At 49.6% G+C, this 25,973-nt stretch overlaps 2 protein-coding genes across 2 annotated transcripts in view; one reads left to right on the forward strand and one right to left on the reverse strand.

Moving 5' to 3' along the window:
• LOC140460006 (uncharacterized) overlaps positions 1-22,245 on the reverse strand; it is a 65,638-nt gene extending 43,393 nt beyond the window's left edge. Inside the window, exons 1-2 of the mRNA XM_072554411.1 lie at positions 21,175-22,245; positions 13,681-13,989 (exon numbers count right to left, since the gene is read on the reverse strand). Of these exons, the coding sequence (XP_072410512.1) occupies positions 13,681-13,989; positions 21,175-22,245 (1,380 nt within the window). The remainder of the gene's footprint in view (positions 1-13,680; positions 13,990-21,174) is intronic.
• LOC140460770 (uncharacterized) lies at positions 4,123-5,912 on the forward strand. Its single transcript, XM_072555448.1, has one exon. The coding sequence runs from the start codon at positions 4,640-4,642 to the stop codon at positions 5,438-5,440; it is 801 nt and encodes a 266-aa protein (XP_072411549.1). The 5' UTR covers positions 4,123-4,639; the 3' UTR covers positions 5,441-5,912.
• Positions 22,246-25,973: the final 3,728 nt, after the last annotated feature.

Here is a 25,973-nt window from a genome sequence, read left to right on the forward strand (position 1 = left end):
CCTCCGGGTGCTCCGGTTTCCTCCCAGAGTCCAAAGATGTGCAGGTCAGGTGGATTGGCCATGCTAAATTGCCCATAGTGTTAGGTGCATTAGTCAGAGGGAAAATGGTTCTGGGTGGGTTACTCTTCAGAGGGTCAGTGTGGACTGGTTGGGCCGAAGGGCCTGTTTCCAAACTGTAGGGAATCTAATCTAATCTATCATAATCTCTTGTAGACAACCTGTTCTTGGGATCGTATTTGTCCTGTCTGGTGGTTAGGATTAAACGTTACTTCTGCGATTGATGGTTAGGTTCAGATTTGTTACTTCTGCATTTGCAATTTTTTTCACTGGATTTACATCCGTCTGTGGATTCTTGTTTGTTCTGAGTCGTATCTGCCTGACTCAGTCCCACCGAGTTAGCCAAGCAGAAGCTATTTTGTCCTACCTCCCATGTTAAAGTGGAGATTTGAGGTGGCCCAGGGAATCCTTTGAGAACTCAGACCTGTAAAGCCTCACTCTTGGTTTGTCCTGGAAATCATTCTCTTTGGAAGCCTGGAATAAAAATCTCTCATCATAAAGCCCCAAAATGCAATTCAATTCAATCCATTGCAGATAAGCACTAAGAGTTAATTTTCTACGGGTTTCAACAGTCTCAGCACTAAAATGGTCTCACAAGGGAACGGCTGTGAATGTTATCACTTGGTGTCCTGTTCACACAGATTCACCGATGCTGAGGCAAACGTTCTTAATTGCATTACAGCATCCTGTTATCACTTGGTGAACCCAGGTATCCCTATCTTTAAGTTCTCTCCTCATTCTGAGCCTTCCTGCCTGTTTATTTTCTAGTGCAGTAAATGTATTCAATGATTCAGCATTACATTTTAGTCTGAATGTTTAAAGACAAGTTTTAAGGCTATAGACTTCATCACCCAGATGCCCACACCCTCATTCCTCCCTTTGATTGCACCGCGATCACTGAAAGAGAAGGCTAGTCCAAACGAATGCCCTTCAAGGTGGTCCAGCCATCAACATCCTGTAGAGAGGCACCACCATCTTCGCAGCTCATCTGGTCATATTTATCATCGCCATCGACACGTGTGGGTGAGCCATCAGATCGCGAAAGGAACATTTTCTGGGGCAAATCTATATCACTAAGGGCCCTCATAAGCCTAGCAATTAAATAGCTAACAATACCAATACCGACAAACAGACATAGCTAAATTGATAAGCCAATTGTACCATCGGCCCGATCTGCAGTTTCCCCAACTAGTCCCTTCAGTCATTCTGTCACGGAATACCTGAATCTCTTCTTGTATCTTAGTTAATATTGCCAGTGAGATCAGGAATACCCATAGTGCATTTATCTTGGACAATGGTGCAGACCTCACCCTCCCGGGCGAGTATATAGTCTAAGGCATATCAATTCTGCACAGAGTAAAGACACAGGTCTGATAATCCCAGTTTACTCTGTTCCAGAGCCTCTTTACTCTTATTTCCTCAATTGGTCAGGCCGCAAAAGAGGGAACTGCGGTTCTGTTGACTTGTCAACCCTGCCGATCCTTCCAACCTCAGGGTACTCTGGATTCCCCAGCCTATCGGGTGTCCTGTATTGTCACCCAGTCCCTTGGGATCCTTCCAGTTGGAGCAAGGTTGGCTGAGACCGACCGCTGCATCCTCCTCAGATGGAGGTTCCATCGACTTGTCCACTGGCCAGGACAAGGTACTGTTGTGGGAACAATGGCTCCGATACTGACCTTATGAGGGACATCTTTGCCATCCAGGACAAGGAAATTGGTAGCTTTACCTTAGCTGAAGAAATAATGGTCTGGTTTGGTGTATATTAGGGAGAGTTTGTCAAAATAGGTTACTGAAATGTTACAGCAGGGGGTCTGGTCAGGTCTACAGGAGTATAGGGTCAACGTTTTGCAAGGGGAGTCACTTTAGCACTGTACAAAATGGGCCAAGTGACTTGAGCACTCGCAGTGTATGGGAGACAATGGTCCTCAGAATGCTGTTCCCATTGGGCTCTCCCTTAGCTCTATTGTACATGGTCTTGGTGACAGTATCTGGTTCTGAAAAGAGAAAAGGCCTATAAATGCACAAGGGAAGGGTTCCGTTCCAGGTCTATGTGCCACATAAGGCCTGCTGTACCCCAGGCAGTGTTACACCAGCTGTTTGTATAGACAGACCGGAGGTATTGGAAAGTGATATTTCTCTTCACAGGATCAGCAGTAGGAAGTCTGACGAATAGAATGGAATCGGGGTCTGGTGACAGGGCAAGTAAGTCATCTCCTGATAGAGAGGAGTAACATACTACTGTCTCTGGGGTGAAGAGCGTTCTGTGGGCCTGTAAAAAAAAGTTCCTTGTGGATTGAGGAGTTTCCCCTATCAGGCTTCCCTTTTCTCGATTCAGCCCGTCCTACAAAAAGGGATGGTGTTCCTGGGCGTCCTTAAAATATTTACCATAATGACGGGGTTGATCATTTTTATCCACACTAGGCTTGCGTCTGCAGATAAAATCAAAAAGACAGGTTCGGTAACGCCATGGTAACTCCCCCTGATTTCTACTGTCCAGATGGACCATCTGGTCTTTCTGATGGAAGAGTCCATTACAATAATCAATCTTCATCACGTTCCACACGTCAAAGGGGTCTGGTCCGGTGCACTGGACGACATCTCCTCAGTATGGGTGGTGATAACCTCTGATCATTCCCGGTCCCATCCATACTTAGAGCCTTTCCCCATCAGGATGTTGTATGTGATCAGAGAGGTGAGGAGATAAGCGATCCCCCACATGTCCCTCCTCTTAGTTCAAGTATCTGTAATAAGATTAACATTAGAACAACAGCAGGATTCAAAAACCCAAATGGACAGGGTCCACTCCTTTTGTTCAGATTCCAGGATTCTCTCCTCGTCTTTCCCCCTTTTGATTGGTGCGGTCAATCAATTTACAATGGTGCAGGTGGACCCAAGCTGAGCGCCCAGCGACTGTGACCGCCGTAGGGGCGGGAAGTAAAACCTGGAAGGGGCCATCCCAACGAGGTTGGAGACCTTTGCCAGTCCAGTTCTTGACGAGCACCAATGAACCAGGCTCTACCCGTAACGAGGCTGAAAGGGGGGGAACATCGCTGTAGGTCACACGCTCCTGGGAGTGAAAGGCACACATAACATTAGATAGAGCAAGAACATAACCAATGATTGCTTCGGTCATGTGGCGGACGTGGACTGAGAAGGGAGCTGAATCGTTCCAAGGGGTACGGAGGGGGTGACCAGAGAGACTCTCAGCTGGAGACAGTCGTGTCTTGCCCGCAGACATGGATCACATCTGGAATAAGGCCACAGGGATTAGCATAACCAGGAGAGGCCAGACTCGGCCATTAATTTGGCAAGTTTAGGCGTGAGTCTGGTTAAAACATTCAACAAGGCCGGTCACCTGAGGATGATAAGTACCATGCAGTTGCCGACAAATACAAAGCTGGGAACAGAGTTCTCTGTTAATATTACCTACAAATGTGACTGGAGTCATAGAGATGTACAGCACAGAAACAGACCCTTCGGTCCAACTCCGTCCTTGCTGACAAGAGAGCCAACCCAATTTAGTCCCAGCTGCCAGCTCCCGGCTCATATAGGGGCCAAGTGATGGCAAACATGACTCGGTTAATTGAGGATATCTGGGCAGGTTGGGCCAAAGGTCTGTTTCTGCGCTGTGTGACTCTAATTGTCTTCAGTGAAAGCAGAAGTATGGTTGTGAAGGCTGGACTTTCAGAGCATGTTCTGCCCTGACTGGAAGCAGAAGAGTTTGACTGAAGTGTGTCGGTGTTAATGCCTTGATGTCTCATTTTGCTCCCACCTTCTCGGGGTCATTAACCATTTTGTGTCTGGTCCTTCCTCAAGAAGCTGCATTGCAGGTTCACCCTGAATTGGCACACTTTGTTTTTGCTTCCCAAAATCAGACCTGCTCACTCTCAGCAGGATCCCAGTGTTGTGAAAGATATTAACTTTCAGGTGGAGGTATCCAAAATTCAGAGAGATGTCAGTCTTGATGTTTTTGCTTTTTCTGCCCCTGTAAGATCCTGAATCAGCACCTTCAGGGGAATTAGTTAGAGCAGAGTGAGAACAGAGGGGAAGGGAGATTGGGATGGTGCTTTCAATTTTGTGGAACAACAAAAGAATATTCCACAGAAAGTAGAATTGCTTGTTCTGAATTTCTACCCTGCACTGATAGTGATGACTTTTGTAATCTGTTTTTGCAGAGTATTTGAAAATCTGAAGACTGAAGTTTCAAAATCAACAGATGAAGGGCTTATTCCTGAACCATTGACTCTCCTGTTCCTCGGATGCTGCCTGACCTGCTGTGCTTTTCCAGCGCCACATTTTTCAATTGACTCTCCAGTGTCTGCAGTCCTCACTTTGATGTCAATGTCTGACAGTCTCTGAATCCATCGGGACCACAACGATTTTTGACTGTGATTTCTGTGAGAGGGATCCACACTTTTTGGTTCCTGTTTGAGGATGTTTTCAGCATCAGTGGGACTGGACCAGAGACCCCACTGTTACAGCGAACTGTGTGTGGAGCCTGAAACAGTTATATGGCCTGGGAAGGGGACTTCACGGCAGGGAGGGGCTCTACACGTGTTTGTGTGCAGCTGAAGCTGTGGCCATGGAGAAACCAGAGGAATCAGGCACTGTGGAGAAACCGTGGAAGTGTGGTGACTGTGGGAAAAGCTACCATTTCCCGTCTGCCCTGGAGACTCATCGGCGCAGTCACACCGGGGAGAAGCCATTCCTCTGCCCTGTCTGCGGAAAGGCCTTCAGACATTCCTCCAACCTGCAGGCCCACCAGCGGATCCACACGGGGGAGAGGCCCTTCCGCTGTCCCGAGTGCGGGAAGGCCTTCGGCACATCCTCCCACCTGCTGACCCACCAGCGGATCCACACGGGAGAGAGGCCATTCACCTGCTCTCAGTGCGGGAAGGGCTTCAGGTATACCTCCCACCTGCTGATCCACCAGCGTATCCACACGGGGGAGAGGCCCTTCAGCTGCCCCGAGTGCGGGAAGGCCTTCAGCACTTCCTGTAACCTGCTGACCCACCAGCGGATCCACACGGGGGAGAGGCCGTTCACCTGCTCTCAGTGCGGGAAGGGCTTCACCTGCTCCTCCAACCTGCGGAACCACCAGCATATCCACACGGGGGAGAGGCCCTTTAGCTGCCCCGAGTGTGGGAAGGGCTTTACCCAGGTCTCCTCCCTGCTGACCCACCAGTGGGTCCACACCGGGGAGAAGCCCGTTACCTGCTCTCAGTGCGGGAAGGGCTTCACCAGCTACTCCTCCCTGCTGGCCCACCAACGGATCCACACGGGGGAGAGGCCGTTCACCTGCTCTCAGTGCGGGAAGGCCTTCACCTACTCCTCCCACCTGCGGAAGCACCAGCGAGTTCACGTGCCATCGCAGGGGGATTGAAGGAGTGACGGCCGAGTGCCAATATCAATTGAACTGTGGACCTGTTTCTGGGGAGTCCCGGGTTTGAATCCCGCCACGACAGATGGCAGAATTGGTATTCGGTCAGAAATGTGGAGTTCGGAATCTGACGATGAGACCGTTTCAGGGAGGGGGTGGTGCAGGGGAGAAAACCCCCATCTGATTTCCCCCCCTCCCTTGTTAGGGAAGGGAACCACCATTGGGGGAAAGGATTCACTCAGTCGTTCCAGCTGCATCCTTTACCCGGTCTGGCCGACACCTGACTCCAGACCCACAGCAGTCTGGTTGACTCTACATTGACCCTTCCTGGCAAATGAGCAGGGAGACACTTACTTGGAGACGGGGTACGGGTTAAAATTGCTGAGTGAGGCAATACTTCCTCCGGGTTACGGATGTACCAAGGATCCAATTACAAAGGGACAACTTGGTGCTGGCCAATAGTGAAGACAGTGAGGGGGGGGGGGGGTACAGGGGAGGTGTGGTGTGTGCAGGCAGTCAATACATGTAATAGCTTGTAACTTTGACTTTGGAAACAGAACCAGTCTGACTCAAGATTGGGATGCAGGCAGACTCTGACCTCACACCTTTAATGCATTGTCTGAGCTGAGATGTGAGCTTTTGCTATCAAACCTTGTTATCTCGATTCTTGGATTCACATTGTAATGAGACCTGCAACCTATTTGAAAAGGTGGAAGACTTAACAATCCAGGTTTGTTGAATATACCATTTCAGTGGCAGGACGCTGGAATGTTTTGCTCTAAATTGTGTCTCAGGATCTTATCCTCCACAACCACCTGATGATGAGGCAGCACTCCAAAAGTTACTGCTTCCAAAGAAGCCTGTTGGACTACAACGTGGAGTTGTGTGATTCTAGAATCTGGTCTCCAGCATCTGCAGTCCTTGTTTTTACCTCGTTGATTTTAACCCCACTGCGGATCCTCTTGCAAGGATGCCTGCCTTGAAGACGTTTTCCTCCTCTGTCTACAAGAATCTCAGGGAGTCCCTCTCCCACTGCAACTCCTAGGTCATTTCCTCTGCCCTGAGGCTCTTCAACCATGTCCTGAAACAGACTCGCTACCACAGCCCCATTCGCTTCCTCAGTGCCTGCCTCCGTAACCAACTCATCCCACACGGACTCCGGACCACCTTTAAACCAGCAGAGTTCAGATCCAAACAGGACAAACAGTACAGACTACAGATTCAAAAAACACCAGGAACGGTTCTCCTTCAGGATCCTCCGCTCCACGCTTGCAGCAATGCGCCGTCACCTAACCTTTCTACAGTCAGCCCTGCCTCAGCTGAGGGCCACACTCTCTCAGAATTACAAAGGACCCCCTCTGTACTACATCCTCAGGAGAATTCATACTCTCAACAAACAGTATTTCAACTCCATCTTAAACATCAAAAACTGTAAGTACAACAAACTTTTATCCACCCACCTCCATAACCAGCGCTCCTCAAACATTCCAGAAGATTCCCCCGGCCTCTGAAATTGCTCGGACGCCATTAGCCATGCGGCTGGTGCAGCTGCCGCCCCCACGCTGATTGATGTCACTTCCGCCCCCATCATGGCTACTCCCACAGCCACTTCCGCCCCTCACAATTCCTCATGCATCACATGTGACATCATTTCTGCCCCTCACATCATCGCTGATGTCACACGCTCAGTGACTTCCGCCACCTCTACTGCTGTGGTCACCCCCACTTCCGCCCCCACCAACGCCACTCACCTGCATTCTGCTGACATGCCCCCCACAGATCCCACCGTCACCATTCCTGGCCTACAGAACCCTGAGGGGAACACCACCCCAGCTCATGACTCCACCCCCCATTCCCCCCCACCATCACACCCACTCCAGTTACCGGCTCCGCCCCCACTCCCAGCTCCACACCCACACCAGATCCCAGCTCCCAGCCATGCTGCGTTTTCACCATCCCCCCAGACCTCCCCCTCACTGAGGACGAACGATTAGTCCTCAGCAAAGGACTCATCTTCATCCCCCTCCGTCCACGCATCAATGAATTTAATACACGCCGTGATGTCGAACACTTCCTCCGCCTCCGAGCTTACTTTCACAATCTGGACTCCCGCCCACCTTCCGAGGACCCCTTCGCCCACCTCCAACACACTGCATCCACCTGGACACCCCGCGCTGGCCTATTACCTGCCCTCGACCTCTTCATTTCCAACTGCCGCCGGGACATTAACCGCCTCAACCTGTCTACCCCCCCTCCCCCACTCCAACCTCTCACCCTCGCAACGCGCAGCCCTCCAATCCCGACCTCACCATCAAGCCAGCGGATAAAGGGGGCGCAGTGGTTGTCTGGCGCACTGACCTCTACGCCGCTGAAGCCAAACTCGAAGACACCTTTTCCTACTGCCCCCTCGACCATGACCCAACCCCCATCACCTCCCAGACCATACAGAACCTCATCACCTCAGGAGATCTCCCAACCACAGCTTCCAACCTCATAGTCCGGGAACCCCGCACTGCCTGGTTCAACCTCCTTCCCAAGATCCACAAGCCTGGCCACCCTGGCCGACCCATTGTCTCAGCATGCTCCTGCCCCACTGAACTCATCTCTACCTACCTATACACTGTCCTATCCCCGGAGTCCAGGAACTCCCCACATCTGTTCGAGACACCACCCACGCCCTCCACCTCCTCCAAGACTTCCGTTTCCCCGGCCCCCAACGCCTTATCTTCACCATGGATATCCAATCCCTCTACACCTCCATCCGCAATATCCAGGGCCTCCAAGCCCTCCATTTTTTCCTCTCCAGACGTCCCCAACAGTACCCTTCCACCGACACACTCATTCATTTGGCTGAACTGGTCCTCACCCTTAACAATTTCTCCTTCGAATCCTCCCACTTCCTCCAGACCAAAGGGGTAGCCCATGGGCACACGTATGGGCCCCAGCTATGTTTGTCTCTTTGTTGGCTACGTAGAACAGTTGATCTTCTGTAATTACACCGGCACCACTCCCCACCTCTTCTTCCGCTACATTGATGACTGCATTGGCACCACCTCGTGCTCCCGCGAAGAGGTTGAGCAATTCATCAACTTCACCAACACATTCCACCATGACCTTAAAATTAACTGGACATCTCTGACACCTCCCTCCCCTTCCTCGACCTCTCCATCTCCATTAATGATGACCGACTTGACACCGACATTTTCTACAAACCCACCGACTCCCACAGCTACCTGGATTACACCTCTTCCCACACTACCTCTTGCAAAAATGCCATCCCGTATTCCCAATTCCTCCGCCTCCGCTGGATCTGCTCCCAGGAGGACCAGTTCCACCAGAGAACACACCAGATGCCCCCCTCCTTTAGAGACCACAATTTCCCTTCCCACGTGGTTAAAGGTGCCCTCCAACGCATCTCGTCCACATCCTGCACTCCTGCCCTCAGACCCCACCCCTCCAACCGTAACAAGGACAGAACGCCCCTGGTGCTCACCTTCCACCCTACCAACCTTCGCATAAACCAAATCGTCTGCCGACATTTCCGCCACCTCCAAAAAGACCCCACCACCAGGGATATATTTCCCTCCCACCCCTTTTCCGCCTTCCGTATCTACTTGGTTAGGTCCACGCCCCCCCACAACTCACCCTCCCATCCTGGCACCTTCCCCTGCCACCGCAGGAATTGCAAAACCTGCGCCCACACCTCTTCCCTCACCTCCGTCCAAGGCCCCAAAGGAGCCTTCCACATCCATCAAAGTTTTACCTGCACATCCACCAATATCATTTTATTGTATCCGTTGCTCCCGATGTGGTCTCCTCTACATTGGGGAGACTGGAGGCATCCAACCAGAGTGCTTTAGGGAACATCTCCAGGACACCTGCACCAATCAACCACACCGTCCTATGGCCCAACATTTCAACCGCTGCTCCCTCACCACCAGACGCCTGGAGGAAGAACGCCTCATCTTCTGCCTCTGAACCATTCAACCCAGGACATCAATGTGGACTTCAACAGTTTCCTCATTTCCTCTTCCCCCACCTCACCCTCGTTTCAACCTTCCAGCTCAGCACTGTCCCCCTGACTTGTCCTTTCTATTTTCTTTTCCACCTATCCACTCCACCCTCCGCCTTGACCTATCACCTTCATCCCCTCCCCCACTCGCCTATTGTACTCTATGCTACTTTCTCCACTCCCCCACCCTCCTCTCACTAGTCTCTCCACGCTTCAGGCTCTCTGCCTTTATTCCTGATGAAGGGCTTTTGCCCGAAACGTCGATTTCGAAGCTACTTGGATGCTGCCTGAACTGCTGTGCTCTTCCAACACCACTAATCCAGAATCTGGTTTCCAGCATCTGCAGTCATTGTTTTTACCCAATAGTAAAGACAGGGTGGGGGGGGTGAGGGGGAGGGGAGGTGTGGTGTGTGGGGGGGGGGGTGAGGAGGAGGGGAGGTGTGGGGTTCAAAAAGCAACTGCTTTTTCTCTGCCTTTTTGCTCCGGGGATCTGAAGCTGGAACAAAGTTGGTTTGCAATAAAGGTTACCTGAACTTAACACCGGGCTCAGACTCTCATTGAAAGCTTTCAGCTCCGAGAGGTTTTTGTTTTAAAGCTGCTCATTTCTTTCAGCCTCCTGCACTAAGTTTAGAACATAGAACAATCCAGCGCTGGGGAACTCAAAACTAGGGGAGGGGGGGGGCATTTTTATTTAAATATAAGGAGAGAGATTTAAAAGAAACCGGCGGGGCAATATTTTGAAAGAGGGTGAATTGCATGTGGAATGAACTTGCTGAGGATGTGGTAGATGCAGGTAGTGACAACATTGAAACAGCATTCGGATGGATACATGAGTAGAAAGGTTTAGAGGGATATGGGCCAAATGCAGGCAAGTGGGACTGGTTTAGATTGGAATCCTGGTCAACATGGACAAATTGGACCGAAGTGTCTGTTTCTGTGCTGTATACCTCTATTGAAACCAGTAGATTTCTGAAAGGGGCTTGACAGGATAGATGCAGATAAAATGCTCCTTTGTGGGGAGGGTCATCGAATTCCGACAAGGTGGAAGCGGGCCATTCAGCCCATCCATTCCACTCTGGCCCTCTGAACAGTATCCCACCCATACCCATCCCCCTCCCCCGCCATGGGTGAGTGGGGGAGGAGATGAAGGTGATCGGTCAAGGAGGAGAGGGTGGAGTGGAGAGGTGGAAAAGGAGATAGGCAGGTCGGACAAGTCCGGACAAGTCAAGGAGACAGTTACTGAGCTGGAAGTTTGAAACTAGGATGAGGTGGGGGAAGGGGAAATGAGGAAGCTGTTGAAGTCCACATTGATGCCCTGGGGTTGAAGTGTTCCGAGGCGGAAGATGAGACGTTCTTCCTCCAGGCGTCTGGTGGTGAGGGAGCGGCGGTGAAGGAGGCCCAGGACCTCCATGTCCTCGGCAGAGTGGGAGGGGGAGTTGAAATGTTGGGCCACGGGGCGGTTTGGTTGATTGGTGCGGGTGTCTCGGAGATGTTCCCCAAAGCGCTCTGCTAGGAGGCGCCCAGTCTCCCCAATGTAGCACAACATGGTTGAAGAGCTTCAGAGCAGAGGAAATGACCTGGGAGCCTGTCAGAATTGGGAACAGGAGTCGGCCATTTGGTCTTTTAAGCCTGCACCAGCAGTGCTTGGGAGCCTCCTGTGAAGCGCTTCTGTGATGTTTCCTCCGGCATTTATAGTGGCCTGTCTCTGCCGCTTCCGGTTGTGGCCCGTGACCCAGCAGCTGCCCCAGGAAGGCGGCGGTGCCCAGTGACGGGTGTCTGACCCCGGGGCGGGGGGGATGGGCGGGGCCGGGGGTGGGATGGGCGGGGCCCGGGGGAGGGATGGGCGGGGCCCGGGGGAGGGATGGGCGGGTCCGGGGGAGGGATGGGCGGGGCCGGGGTGGGGGGATGGGCGGGGCCCAGGGGGCCTCCCCGTCACCAAGTCACAGCCACCTCGCGCTCCAACTGTTCATTCACAAAAACAAACTCTCCTGTCTCACTCTGCAGCTGCGGGGGGCGGGGACACTGCCCCGTTTCGAGGAGCCCTGTCTACATTGGGAAAGCTCACGGCTCAATTTAAACAGATATTCCGACATCTAACGGAACGGCGTCATATCTGCATTTTTTTATGCTGGAATCCATTGCTTATTATTTTTTTTCTTAACCCCCCCCTCACTACGGTAGTGCTTATTTTTCCCCCAGCACCCATGGTGTGTGTGTGTGTGCAAATGTAAGACACAAAGTGCACGAATCTGCAAATAAAGAGGTTTAAATGGACAAGATTATATTTCAAAGGGATGTGAGCACATTCAAAGGGATATCTTCATATGTAAAATCACACAGTTATATCTAAATGAATCTACATTTCAAAGAGACGTTGCTCTATTTATAAGTAGAGACAATCGGTGTGAATTCTGTCTGTGTCCCAATGTTGAGTCAGACTGACATTTTTCTTAGAAAAGCTCTGCATTTAAACTACATTCTTGTGCTCCAGTGAATAAAGTCCCAGCCTCTCTCCTTATAACTCAAACCCTCCAGTCCTTACAACATCCTGGTAAATCTTTATTAAACCCTCTCTGATAGTATTCTTCCTATTACAGGGCCACCAGAACTGTACTCAGTCCTCTGCAAGTGGCCTCACCAACACCCTGTACAACCTCAACATGATGTCCCATCCCCGATACTCAATGGTGTGAACAATGAATGCTATGCTGCTAAATGCCTTCTTAACTGCCCTGGCTACCTGTGATGCAACTTCCAAAGAACCATGTACCTGAACACCACCCCCCCCCCCCACCCCATGTCTGTCTGTTCTATAACATGACCCAGGGCCCTATCATTATCTGGACAAGTGCTGCCCTTCCTTGTTTTAGCAAAATGCAACCCCTTGCTTGTATTAATACCTCTCACACATATGCTCCATCACACACACACACACACGTTCCTCCTCCCCTCAATACTCTCACAGGCTTATACACCATCACACTCACACTTTACCAAGCATGTACACACTCTCACGCACAAACTCACATGCACGCGCACACAATTCTTTGGGGTGAATTTGTATTGGCAGAATTATATTTGCAGATACATTCAATTTTGGTCAAAAAGCACACAATGTCCAGGCAGTCAATCCATGTAATATTTTATGAATTCCTCCTTTGGAAATAGAACCAGTCTGATTCAAGATTGGGGTACAGACAGACTCTGACCTCACACCTTTAATGCATGGTCTGAGCTGAGATGTTATCTTTTTCATAAAACCTTAAGTCATCTCAAGAATGTGACTTAAAAGATGTTCTGGCAGTTACACATTAATGAACCAAAACCTGCACCCATTCTAAGAGATGAAAGGCTTAACAGCAATCTAGGCTTGTTCAATATATTCTATCAGTTGCATGATCTTTTGATATACGTTCTGTGTCTGCTCCACAGCTACCCGATAAAGGAGCAGCACTCAGAAAGCTAGTGCTTCCAAATAAACCTGTTGAACAATAACCTGGTATTGTGATTTTTTTTTAAACTTTATCAACCCAGTCTAATACCAACCCCTCCATATCATTTCGACTGAACACAGCCCCCACCTCCTGGTGCTGCCAGTAAACTTGACAATGCTGATGAAACAACGCAGTACCTGAAAGATGTACAATTTCTAATGATACAAGCTACTCATTCACTGCTCCATCTGATACACGACATTGGAAACTCTGCAGGAGGCTGAAAGACAGGAGCAGCTTTAAAACAAAAACCTCTCGGAGCTCAAAGCTTTCAATGAGAGTCTGAGCCCGGCGGTAAGTTCAGGTAACCTTGATTGTGACCCGACTTTGTTACAGCTTCAGATTCCCCCAGCAAAAAGGCATAGACAAAGTTGCAGCTTTTTAAACAGTTCAAGATCAAAGCCCACACACACCCCACTGTCTTTACTATTGGTCAGCACCAAGTTGTCCCTTTGTAATTGGATCCTTGGTACAGCCGTAATCCGGAGGAAGTATTGCCTCACTCAGCAATTTTAACCTATATCCTGTCTCCAAGTAAGTTTCTCCCCGCTCATTTGCCAGGAAGGGGCAGTGTAGAGTCAACCAGAGTGCTGTGGGTCTGGAGTCAGGTGTAGGCCAGACCGGGTAAAGGATGCAGCTGGAACGACTGAGTGAATCCTTTCCCCCAATGGCGGTTCCCTTCCCTAACAAGGGAGAGAGGGAAAGAGAGCCTTCCCACACTCGGGGCAGCTGAAGGGCCTCTCCCCCGTGTGGACCCGCTGGTGGGTCTGGAGGTTGGAGTAATTGCTGAAGGCCTTCCCGCACTCGGGGCAGCTGAAGGGCCTCTCCCCTGAGTGAACCCGTCGGTGCCTCAGAAGGTCGGAGGAATAGTTGAAGGCCTTCCCACACTCAGAGCAGCTGAACGGCCTCTCCCCCGTGTGGATTCGCCGGTGGGCCAACAGGGCAGAGAAAAACATGAAGGCCTTCCCACAATTGGGACAGCTGAAGGGCCTTTCCCCCGTGTGGTCCCGCTGGTGGGCCAGCAGGTGGGAGGAATGTCTGAAGGCCTTCCCACAGACAGGGCAGGGGAATGGCCTCTCCCCGGTGTGACTGCGCCGATGGGTCTCCAGGGCAGACGGGAAATGAAAGCCTTTCCCACAGTCGCCACACTTCCACTGTTTCTCCATGGGGCGGGATTCCTCAGGTTTCTCCATGGCCGAAGCTTCAGCTGCACATAAACCCTTTTCCAGCCCCTCCCTGCCGTGAATTCCTCTTCCCAGGCCGTCCAACTGTTTCAGGCTCCACACTCAGTGGGTCAGACTGACGGTGAAAACATACTCAGTCAGGAACCAAAAAGCTTTGATCCCTCTCACACAAATCACAGTCGAAAATCGTTGCGGTCCTGGTGGACTGAGTGACTGTCAGACATTGATGTTGAAGTGAGGACCGCAAATGCTGGAGAGTCAGTCGAAAAATGTGGCACTGGAAAAGCATGGGATGTCAGACAGCATCTGAGGAGCAGGAGGGTCAATGCTTCTCATCTGTTGATTGAGAAACTTCCGCCATCAGATCTTCAAATACGCTGTAAAAATAGATTACAAAAGTCACCACTGTCAGTCCCAGGGTAGAAACTCTAAACAAGCAATTCTACTTTGTAGAATTTTCTTTTCTTTTGTTATTCCACAAAATTGAAAGCACCATCCCACTCTGTTCTCACTCTGCTCTAACTAATTCTCCTGGAAGTGCTGATTCAGGATCTTACAAGGGCAGAAAAAGCAAAAACGTCAAGACGGACATCTCAGAACAAGAGGGCATAGGTTTAGGGTGAGAAAGAAACAAAAGAGATCTGAGGGGCAACCTTTTCACACAGAGGGTAGGACATGTATGGAATGAGCTGCAGGAGGAAGTGGTGGAGGCTGGTACAATTGCAAGATTTAAAAGCCATCTGGACGGGTATATGAATGGGAAGGGTTTGGAGGGATATGGGCCAGATGCTGGCAGATGGGACTAGATTGGGTTGGGATATCTGGTCGGCATGGACGAGTTGGACCGAAGGGTCTCTTTCCATGCTGTATACCTCTCTGACTAGTTGGACTTAAGGGTCTGTTTCTGTGCTGTATGACTCTGGAACTGTTCTGTACTGGTCTTGAAACCATGTTCTTGCCTTCCCCCACAAACATCCACTTCTTTGTTGTTCAAAAATCAGATGAACTCAGCCTTGAATATATTCAATGCCCCCCTAACTGGAGGAAGACATCCCCACTTCTGAACTCAATTCCTCTTGCTAATATACCACTTGCCTTGCTGATTGTTTGCTGCACCTGTCTGACAAATGACAGTGACTGATGTAGAAGGACGCTGAGGCTCCTTTGTCTATCCACACATCATTCCTGGTGAAGGGCTCATGCCCAAAAAGTCAACTGTCCTGCTCCTCGGATGCTGCCTAACCGACTGTGCTCTTCCAGTAGCACACTTTTTGACCCTGATCTCCAGCATCTGCAGTTCTCACTTTCTCCACATCCAATTACATCACCATTTAAACAATGCACTTCCTTTCTACTTTTTTTCCCAAAACAAAGGCTATAACTTCATATTGTGGTACTGCATTTGCCATGTGTTTGCCAGTTGTGGTCTTCTCTATATCAGGGAGAGTGAGCACAAACCTAGGAAATGGTTCACTGAACATCATATCCACATCCACAGAGCCGACCAGAGTTCCCAGTCACCACCCATTCCAATTCCCCTTCCCAACCCCTTTCTGACATGACCATCTTTGGCCTCCTCTATTGCCACAACGAATCAAACCGCAAATTGGAGGGACAACATCTCATCTTAATAGGGAAGGAAGTAAGCAATAAATAATAGATCCCTACAGAGTGCTCAGGAACAAAGGGACCTTACTGTCCAAGTTCAGAGATCCCTGAAGGTATCAGTACAGGTAAAACGGGGGATGAGGAAGGAATATTTCTGTACTTTTTCACACAGAGGGTGGTGCGTGTGTGCAACGAGCTGCTAGAGGAAGTGGTGGAGGCTGGCACAAACACAATTTTTAAAAGGCAGCTGGATGGGTATGTGAATAGGGAGGGTTTAGAGGAATATGGGCCAAGTGCTGGTAAATAGGATAGATTAATTTTGGATATCTAGTCAGCAGGGATGAGATGGACTGTTTCTGTACTGTACAGCTCTATGGCCATCCCCTTCATTTTGAAACATTTTGGAACACCCTGTTAGGGTTCAGAGTGTGTCAGGTCCTGACACCTCCCTCCTCACGTCTCCTGTGTATTTTAAATCAATAATACCGTTTGTTTGTTACTGGGTTAGTACTTTAAACACACCGACACATACATTATAATCAGAATTTCTATTCGGTACGGAAAGTGATGACTTGTTTCAACTTTGTTAACAGGGTATCAGAAGGGGAGGATCTGCAGACAGAAATCTTGGAAGAAATTCCATAACAAGATCTGACAGGGTCACTGAATATCGTTGGGGGAGTTGAATCTGGAAAGAGAAATCCATTTGACCTGCTTCAAAAGGTACTGGACATCAGTGTGAGCAGAGGAGCATTCAGAGAGGAACGTACCAGTGAACTGAGCTTTAACTGGTTACACAGAATGAGTGTATGTGTCCCAGTGAGCTGACTTTGGAACAGACTGAGAGGGGGGCTGGGGCATTTATTTTACCCTGGAGCATCAGAGCCTGAGGGGTGACCTTAGAGAGGTTTATATAATCATGAGGGACATAGATAGGGCAAATAGCCTAGGTCTTTTCCCCCCAGGGTGGGGGAGTCAAAAACTAGAAGGCATAGGTTTCAGGTGAGAAGGGAAAGATTTAAAAGGAGCCTAAGGGACAACTTTTCATGCAGAGGGTTATGCAAGTATGGAATGAACTGCCAGAGGAAGTGGTGGAGGTGGGTACAATTGCAATGGTTAAGAGGCATTTGGATGGGTATATGAATAGGAAGGGTTTGGAGGGATATGGGCCGGGTGCTGGCAGGTGGGAGTAGATTGGGTTGGGATATCTGGTCAGCATGGACTGGTTGGACCGAAGGGTTTGTTTCCATGCTGTACATCTCTATGACTAACACTCAGAGCGTGGCTCCTTCATCAGGTGATTGTGGAGAATAAAATCATAAGGCACAGAATGGATGGAAAAACATTACTGTGCACTGAAATGATATATTGAAAAACCCTGGATTGTTAAGTCTTTCATCTTTTAGTATGGGCTGCTCGTATCATTCATTTGTAAATCCCAGAATTTTCTGAAAGACATCTTCTTGAGATAACTCAAGGTTTTATAACAAAATGTGACAGCTCAGCTCTGACAATGCATTAAAGGTGTGAGGTCAGAGTCTGTCTGTAACACAATCTTGAGTCAGACTGGTTCTATTTCCAAAGTGGAATTTACAAAATATTACATGGATCAGCCTGCATATTGTGCATTTTTGAGAAAAATAGAATGTCTCTGCAAATATAATTCTGCAAATACAAATTCACCCCCATGGATGTATATGTGTGTGAATGAGACAGAGAAAAGTCTATTTCGTGCTGTATATCCCGATGTCTACTTGATAACAGATGCTTTAATTCTGCTGGTGTAAATATTGTTGTAAATCATAGCTGGGTATGAATAGTTAGATGTTAGGGTGAGAGAGTGCCTCAAGAGGGGCACTATAAGAATCGTGGGAGAGCCCTATTTCTGGTTTACTTCCTCATGAACAAACATTAAGCACGAGCATTTATTTATTTCTAATTTTGTTCTGTTTTTCTTGTTTGATTCCTGGCTCGGACTACACTCTGTGTCTGGATGGTTGACAGGCTGAGAGATTGTGGCTTGAGTCTTGAATAACTGAATGTTTTATTGTTCCAGAAGGTGTGGGGGGTGGGGGAGTCAAGGCTTCAGCAGAAATCCAGCAGAGCAGAGAACAGACCAATATCTTATTCTGTGGGAAACTGAAATCCGAGCTGATTGTGGCTGATATATCCATTGGCTCAGCTCTTTCTCCCTGCATGATCCCAACTACCCTTAACACCCTGACCATGAAAACCCATCCAATTGTGTCTTGAATATACTTAATGAAGATGCCTCTACTGCTTCCTCGGGCAGAGAATTCCATAGATTGACTATTCTCTAGGAAAAGCAGTTCGTCCTCACTTGTCCTAGGTGGCACAGTGAGTAGCACTGCTGCGTCACAGCACCAGAGACCCGGGTTCAATTCCTGCCTCGGGCAACTGTCTGTGTGGGTTTCCTCCGGGTGCTCTGGTTTCCTCCCACAGTCACAAAGATGTTCGGTGAATTGGCCATGCTAAATTGCGTGTAGGGTCAGGTGAAGGGGTAAATGTTGGGGAGTGGGTCTGGGGAGGGTTGCTCTTCAGAAGAGAGGGGGTAGTTGGGGGTAGTGCATCCACCACGACCTCTGGACATTCATCCCATACATGACCCGCTCTCTGTTTATGAAAACCTTTTCCCGAATCGGTCCACGCCGTGCATTCACTTGCAGCAACCGAAAGGAAATGGAAGTCAAAGATTGAATCCAAGAATAGGGGGGAGGGGGAGAAGGAAAAGGAGTTGGGAAGAGAGTGCCCTACTCACAGATGGTTGACAGAGTAAGGAGGTTGCAACCTGGAGCAAACTCAATCTTCATTCAGAGACAGAGCAGCAGCAGCTCCCGAAGCTCGTGTTCCAACTTCCGCATTCAAACAATAGGAAGGCTCTGATTGGCAGGAGGACCAGTCACCTTCCGGTCCTCCAAGGCTTCCGATTGGTCCACCAAAAGAAAGTCGCGAGGCGTGTGCCTTGTGTGCAATGAGGAGCATGCGCAGTCTGCTCTCTGGCGATGAGGCTGTTACTGACAGGATTGAAGTGTCTGAATGTCAAGAGAAGGAAAAAAGGGGAGATGCATCATTTTTCCCCCCTGTGATATTTACCTTTCCTACACGCCCCATGACTTTATAAATCGAAATAAGGTCACCCGACAACTTGTGGTTGTCGATAGGGCGACCAGAAGTGTACTCAGTACTCTACACATGGTCTCACCAATATCCTGTCCAACCTCAACGTGATGTCCCAACTCCTGCACTGAACGGTGTGAACAATGAAGGAGAGTGTGCTAAACGCCTCTTTCACCACCCTGTCTCCCAATGATGCAACTTCCAAAGAACTATGTCCCCGACTTGGAGATGCCGGTGTTGGACTGGGGTGGATGAAGTTAAAATTCACACCACACCAGCTGATACTCCAACAGGCTCATTTGCAAGCATTAGCTTTTGGAGTACTGCTCCTTCATCAGGTGGTTGTGTCTTATGATCCTGTTCCACAAACATCCCATGAAGGAGCAGTGCTCCAAAAGCTTGTGTTTCCAAATAAACCAGTTGGACAATGACCTGGTGTTGAGAGATTTTTAACTTTATGTCCCAGAACCCCTCCACGCCACCGCCCGCCCCCATGAATCTGTTCTACGTGACGATGCAGGGCCCTACCATTAATGGTACAAGTCCTGCCCTTCCCTGTTTTAGCAAAATGCAACCCCTTTCCTTTATCTCTCGCTCTCTCAGACACACACACACCCTAACACTCTCACCATCTCACAGGCTTATGTTCCATCTCACACACATTTCATTTGCATATATGCACAAACTCGCATACGCACGCACATACACTCCTGCAGATACAGTCACACATAACTCAATGGAGTGAACTTCCATTTGCAGAATTATATTTGCAGATATAATCAATTTTGCTTAAAATCATACAAACTGCAGACAGTCAATCCATGTAATATTTTATGAATTCCTACTTTGGTTCGGAGAACCAGTCTGATTCAAGATTGGGATACAGACACTTTTGTGCAGTATCTGAGCTGCAACGTCACCTATTTTGATAAAACCTTACATCATCTCGAGAAGGTGAATTAAAAGTAGTTCTGGGATTTACATATTAATGAACTGAAACCTGCAACCCATACTAAAAGATGAAAGATTAATCTGCAATCTAGATTTGTTTAATATGTCCTATCTGTTGCATGACACTGTGATCTTTTGCTATAAATTCTGCGTCTTATGACCTTGCTCCACAGCTACCTGATGAAGGAGCAGCACTCCAAAAGCCAGTGCTTCCAAATAAACCAGAAGGAAGATAACCTGGTGTTGTGTGATTTGTAACTTTCTCCACCCCAGTCCAACACTGGCACCTCCACATCGTTTCCAATGGACACAGCCCACACCTCCCAGTGCTGCCAGGAAACTGGACAATGACAATGGGATGATGTAGTACCTGCACTCCTGAAAAATTCACAATTTCTAACAATACTGGCCACTCATTCACTGCTGCAACCGATACACAACATTGGAAACATAGTACAGGAGACTGTCAGAAATCAGCACAGGAGGTCAGGCAGCATCTGATGAGCAGGAAAATTAATATTGCCCAAAAAATGTCGATTTTCCTGCTCCTCGGATGCTGCCTGACCTTCTGTGCGTTGCCAGCACCATTTTAATCTCGACTCTGATCTCCAGTATCAGCAGTTCTCACTTTCACCTGTAAGAAATGAGCAGTTTCAGAACAAAATGCAATTCAAAGCTCTCAATGAGAGTCTGAGCTCGGCGTGAAGTACAGGTAATCTTTATTGCGACCCAACTTTGTTACAGCTTCAGAATCTCCCAGCAGGAAGGCGTAGAAAAAGTAGCAATATTTTAAAAATAGCTCACAGTCAAAGTGCACACACCCCCTCCAACCCCTCACTTTCTTCATTATTGGTCATTACCCAGTTGACCCTTTGTAATTGGATCCTTGGTACAGCCTTAACCCGGAGAAAGTACTGCCTCACTCAGCATTTTCAACCCGTATCCCTGTTTCCAAGTAAGTTGGATGGGCAGTGTAGAGTCAATCATACTGCTGTGGGTCTGGAGTCACGTGTAGGCCAGACCGGGTAAAGGATGCAGCTGGGACGATTGAGTGAATCCTCTCCCACAACGATAGTTTCTTTCCCTAAAAAAGAACGGAGTGAATCAGGGTGGGGGTTTTCTTCCATCCCCACCCCACCGACAATGGTTTCACCGTTAGATTCTGAACTCCAGATTTCTGACCAAATTCCAATTCCCCCATCTGCTGCGGTGGGAATCGAACCCGGGAGTCCCCGGAACCGGGTTGATAGTCCAGTGAATAAATGGTACTCGGCTGTCATTCCTTCAATCGCCCTGCGATGGTACATGAACTCGCTGGTGGCTCCGCAGGTAGGAGGAGCGGGTGAAGGCCTTCCCGCACTCGGGGCAGCTGAAGGGCCTCTCCCCCGTGTGGACCCGCTGGTGCCTCAGCAGGTTGGAGGAATTGCTGAAGGCCTTCCCGCACTCGTTGCACGGGAACGGCCTCTCCCCCGTGTGGACCCGCCGGTGGGTCAGCAGGTTAGTGGAATGCCTGAAGGCCTTCCCGCACTCGGGGCAGCTGAAGGGCCTCTCCCCGGTGTGGATCCGCCAGTGGGTCAGCAAGTGAGAAGAATACCTGAAGGCCTTCCCACACTCTGTGCAAGGGAACAGCCTCTTCCCCGTGTGGACCTGCTGGTGGCTTAGCAGGTTAGAAGAATTGGTGAAGGCCTTCCCACACTCAGGGCAGCTGAAGGGCCTCTCCCCCGTGTGGACCCGCAGGTGGGTCAGCAGGGTGGAGGAATTACTGAAGGCCTTCCCACACTCGGGGCAGCTGAAGGGCCTCTCCCCCGTGTGGACCCGCTGGTGCCTCAGTAGGTGGGAGGAATTGCTGAAGGCCTTCCCGCACTCGGGGCAGCTGAAGGGCCTGTCCCCCGTGTGGACCCACTGGTGGCTCCGCAGGTGGGAGGAATTGCTGAAGGCCTTCCCACATTCAGGGCAGCCGAAGGGCCTCTCCCCCGTGTGGACCCGCTGGTGGGTAAGCAAGTGGGAGGAATTCCTGAAGTCCTTCCCGCACTCGAGGCAGCTGAAGGGCCTCTCCCCGGTGTGGACCCGCTGGTGGGTCAGCAGGTGGGAGGAATTGCTGAAGGCCTGCCCGCACTCGGGGCAGCTGTAGGGCCTCTCCCCTGTGTGGACTCGCCGGTGGGTCTGGAGGTTGGAGGCCTGGGAAAAGGCCTTCCCACACTCGTGGCAGCTGTAGGGCCTTTCCCCCATGTGGACCCGCTGGTGGGTGTGGAGGTTGGTGGAATCGCTGAAGCCCTTCCCACAGACAGGGCAGGGGAATCGCCTCTCCCCAGTGTGGCTGTGCCGATGAGTATCCAGGGCAGACGGGAAACGGAAGCCTCTTTTGCAGTTGCCACACTTCCACGGTTTCTCCACGGAGCGGGATTCTTCTGGTTTCTCCATGGCCAGAGCTTCAGCCACACACAAACGTGTGCAGAGCCTATCCCCAACGTGAATTCCCCTTCCCAGGCCGTATAACTGTTTCATGCTCCACACTCAGTGCGCTGCAACAGTGGGGTCTCTCATCCAGTCCCACTGATGCTGAAAACGTACTCAAACAGGAACCAAAAAGCTTTGCTCCTTCTCACAGAAATCACAGTCAAAAACCGTTGCGGTCCCAATGGATTGAGTGACTGTCAGACATTGACGTCAAAGTGAGGACTGCAGACACTGGAGAGTCAGAGTCAGAAAGTGTGGCGCTGGAAAAGCACAGCAGGTCAGGCAGCATCTGAGGAGCAGGAGAGTCAACGTTTCGGGCATAAGCCCTTCATCCGTTGATTTTGAAACTTCTGTCTTCAGATCTTCAAATACTCTGTAAAAAGAGATTACAAAAGGCATCATTGTAGGCAGGGTAGAAATTCTTAACAAGGAATTCTACATTCTGCGGAATATTCTTTTCCTTTGTTATTCCACAAAATTGAAAGCACCTTCCCACTTTCTCTCCCCCTCTGTTCTCACTCCACTCTAATTCCCTGAAGGTGCTGATTCAGGATCTTAAAGGGGCAGAAAAGCAGAAACGTCAAGACTGACACCTCTCTGCATTTTGGATAACCCCACAACACTGGGATACAGTTGACAGTGAGCAGGTCTGATTCTGAGAAGCAAACATAAGTGTGCCAATTCATGGGGTAACCTGCAATGCAGCTATTTGTGGAACAAAATGGTTAAGGTCCCCAGGAAGGTGGAAGCAAATTGAGACATCAAGGCATTAACACCGACACACTTCAGTCAAACTCTTCTGTTCCCAGTCAGGGCAAAACATCTTTGAAAGCTGCTCTGAAAGTCCAGACTTCACAACCACACTTCTGCTTTCACCAAAGATAATTAGACTCATACAGCACGGAAGAAGACCCTTTGGCCCAACTTGTCCGAGCTGACCAGATATCCTAAATTAATCTAGCCACATTTGCCATCACTTGGCAATAGATCCACACACATCATCTATTGCATCCGCTGCACCCGATGTGGCCTCCTCTATATTGGGGAGACAGGCCGCCTACTTGCGGAACGTTTCAGAGAACACCTCTGGGACACCCAGACCAACCAACCCAACCACCCCGTAGCCCAACACTTCAACTCCCCCTCCCACTCCACCAAGGACATGCAGGTTCTTGGACTCCTCCATCGCCAGACCATAGCAACACGACGGTTGGAGGAAGAGCGCCTCATCTTCCGCTTGGGAACCCTCCAACCACAAGGGATGAACTCAGATTTCTCCAGTTTCCTCATTTCCCCTCCCCCCACCTTGCCTCAGTCAAATCCCTCGAACTCAGCACCGCCTTCCTAACCTGCAATCTTCTTCCTGACCTCTCCGTCCCCACCCCACTCCCGCCTATCACCCTCACCTTGACCTCCCTCCACCTATTGCATTCCCAACGCCCCTCCCCCAAGTCCCTCCTCCCTACCTTTTATCTTAGCCTGCTGGACACAACTTTCCTCATTCCTGAAGAAGGGCTTGTGCCCGAAACGTCGATTCTCCTGCTCCTTGGATGCTGCCTGACCTGCTGCGCTTTTCCAGCAACACATTTTCAGCTCTGATCTCCAGCATCTGCAGTCCTCACTTTCTCCACCAATTAAGACACATACCTGAGTTTGCAGAATCTGCTCCCTCCCTGGATTCACTCCGGCTGCTACAAGTGAACAGATTTCCATCCCTCCCCTCTCTCGCCTCCCCAGGATGAACAGTTGTCCAGAGGGAGGGAGTTTCACTCTGAACCTGCCAGGGCCACTTCCGCGCTTTGTGACGCCATCGATGGGTCGGGGGTGGGGGGGGGTATGGGAGACTGGGCAAGGGAAAGGGGCGGGACGGGATGCGGGGGCTCGGCCAGCAGCGGGACCCCGCACTATGCCTGCGCTGCCCTGCACAGTTTGCAGAAATTCCTTCCCTTCAGAGAATTCCCGAGTGTAGAAGCAGGCCACTCGGCCCAACGAGTCCACACCGACCCTCCAAAGGGTAACTCACCCTCAACCATTCCCCTAGCCGTATTGCTCAATACTGTTAGAAATGGGGTAAAGTGTTGTTTTTGCAGATATAGAAAAAGCATACAGAAAAGGGGTACAGCAAGAGAACTATTCACCCTGCAGGTATTTAGGGACTTTTCAGTGTTTAATTGTGGTTAATTAAATACTAACGTTGGTGTGTAATTACTATAACAAAAAATTCTTTTTGTAAAATTATGCTTTCAGCAAAAAGCTGAGATAACCGAAATTCTTGAGTGATACAAAACGATACAAGTTAATGAAATATCTGAGGATGGAATGTACCAGCAGAACTGATACAAAATGTTAAACCAGATCTTGACAAAATAAATGTATGTGTCAGCATTTACAGAGAGGAAGGTTGCCAACTTGGGGAAGGGGGAAATAATAAGGGTGGAGCACAGCTGAGCAGTGGTCTGGTACAGTGAGAGAGATTGGGTCATTAGGAGTCTAGAGAGATCAGCTCACTCAGCTCAAAGGGTATAACTGTCCACTAACCTGATTCTAATTTGCTCATTTGCTTCTGCATTTGATGCCCTTTCTTGCAAGATCGTAGAATAAATTGTCTTGTTTCCAGTTTCGGTGGTCTCCTCTAAATTTTATTAAACTTGTTTCTCAAAGATTTGGGGCTCATTCCTGGATCCCAAGCTCCGGTCGCTCGGCGTTCTTGGAGAAACGGAGAAGGTGCACCTCGCTGATTTCGGCGACCTCTAGCTTCCCCTCGTTGCCGAGGCGGCTCTGGGCGAGGGTGATCCGGACTGGGAGACCCTGGAGACAGGACGGGCAGAGGCGACGCAGCGGGTCCGGTCGGGTAACTCTTGTGCACAAGACCCGGGTAAGAAAAAGGTCTTAAATAAGTATTGTCCGGGCGACTGGGGTAGGCAGCGGGTTTTGTTTTGTTGTCAGTCTTTGCCACGAGCGAGGTGCACTCAGACATGGTGGGTTGGTCAGGTAACACTTATGGACTTAAGACCCGCATTCGCGGGCGGCCGGGATTTGCAGCAGTACTTGCTGTTTCGCCGCGGTGCGAAGGGCACTAAGATGTGGTGGTTCGGTCGGGTTACTCTTGTGTACATAAGACCCAGGTAAAGGTAAATTTCAGGCGACCTAGATGGACAACGTATTTTGCTGTCTGGTATTGCCGCGGGACGGGGCGCGCATTCGACCAGGTAACTTTTGTGCACAGACCAAGGTATGAAAATTGACCTTTAGGTATTACCTTGGTGGTCGGTTCCGTATGAGAAGTACGGGGGAATTGGCAACTTAAAAAATAGAGAATAAAGGTCTTTAATTGGCTAGATTAATCAAACAAGTAATGTGTCTAACTGATTTGATCACCCAGCCTTAGACCGGTTATTAAGAAGGGAAACCCCCACGCGGAGATTAGGACCCTGAAGGGGGTGTGGAAGAAGGTAACACCGAACTTCAGAGAGGTTAATTGAAATTACATAAAGAAAACGGCCGAGTATTAAAATGGGAAATAAGAATAGCAATTTAGATGTAGAAGGGGACATGAGAGGGACGTCCGAGGACCACATCCCAATGGACAGTCCTTTAGGAAAAATGTTAAGAGATTGGAAGGACAATCCTCGGACACGAGGAAAGGATAAAAAACAAATGATAAAATGTCAAAGAAAAACAGCCTTATAGTC

The sequence above is a fragment of the Chiloscyllium punctatum genome, chromosome 36 (genome assembly GCF_047496795.1).
Source record: "Chiloscyllium punctatum isolate Juve2018m chromosome 36, sChiPun1.3, whole genome shotgun sequence".
Classification (NCBI taxonomy): domain Eukaryota; kingdom Metazoa; phylum Chordata; class Chondrichthyes; order Orectolobiformes; family Hemiscylliidae; genus Chiloscyllium; species Chiloscyllium punctatum.

Bases quoted from the DNA above. Each gene is read 5' to 3' on its own strand.
- LOC140460770 (XM_072555448.1), top strand. From the start codon at position 4,640: ATGGAGAAACCAGAGGAATCAGGCACTGTGGAGAAACCGTGGAAGTGT.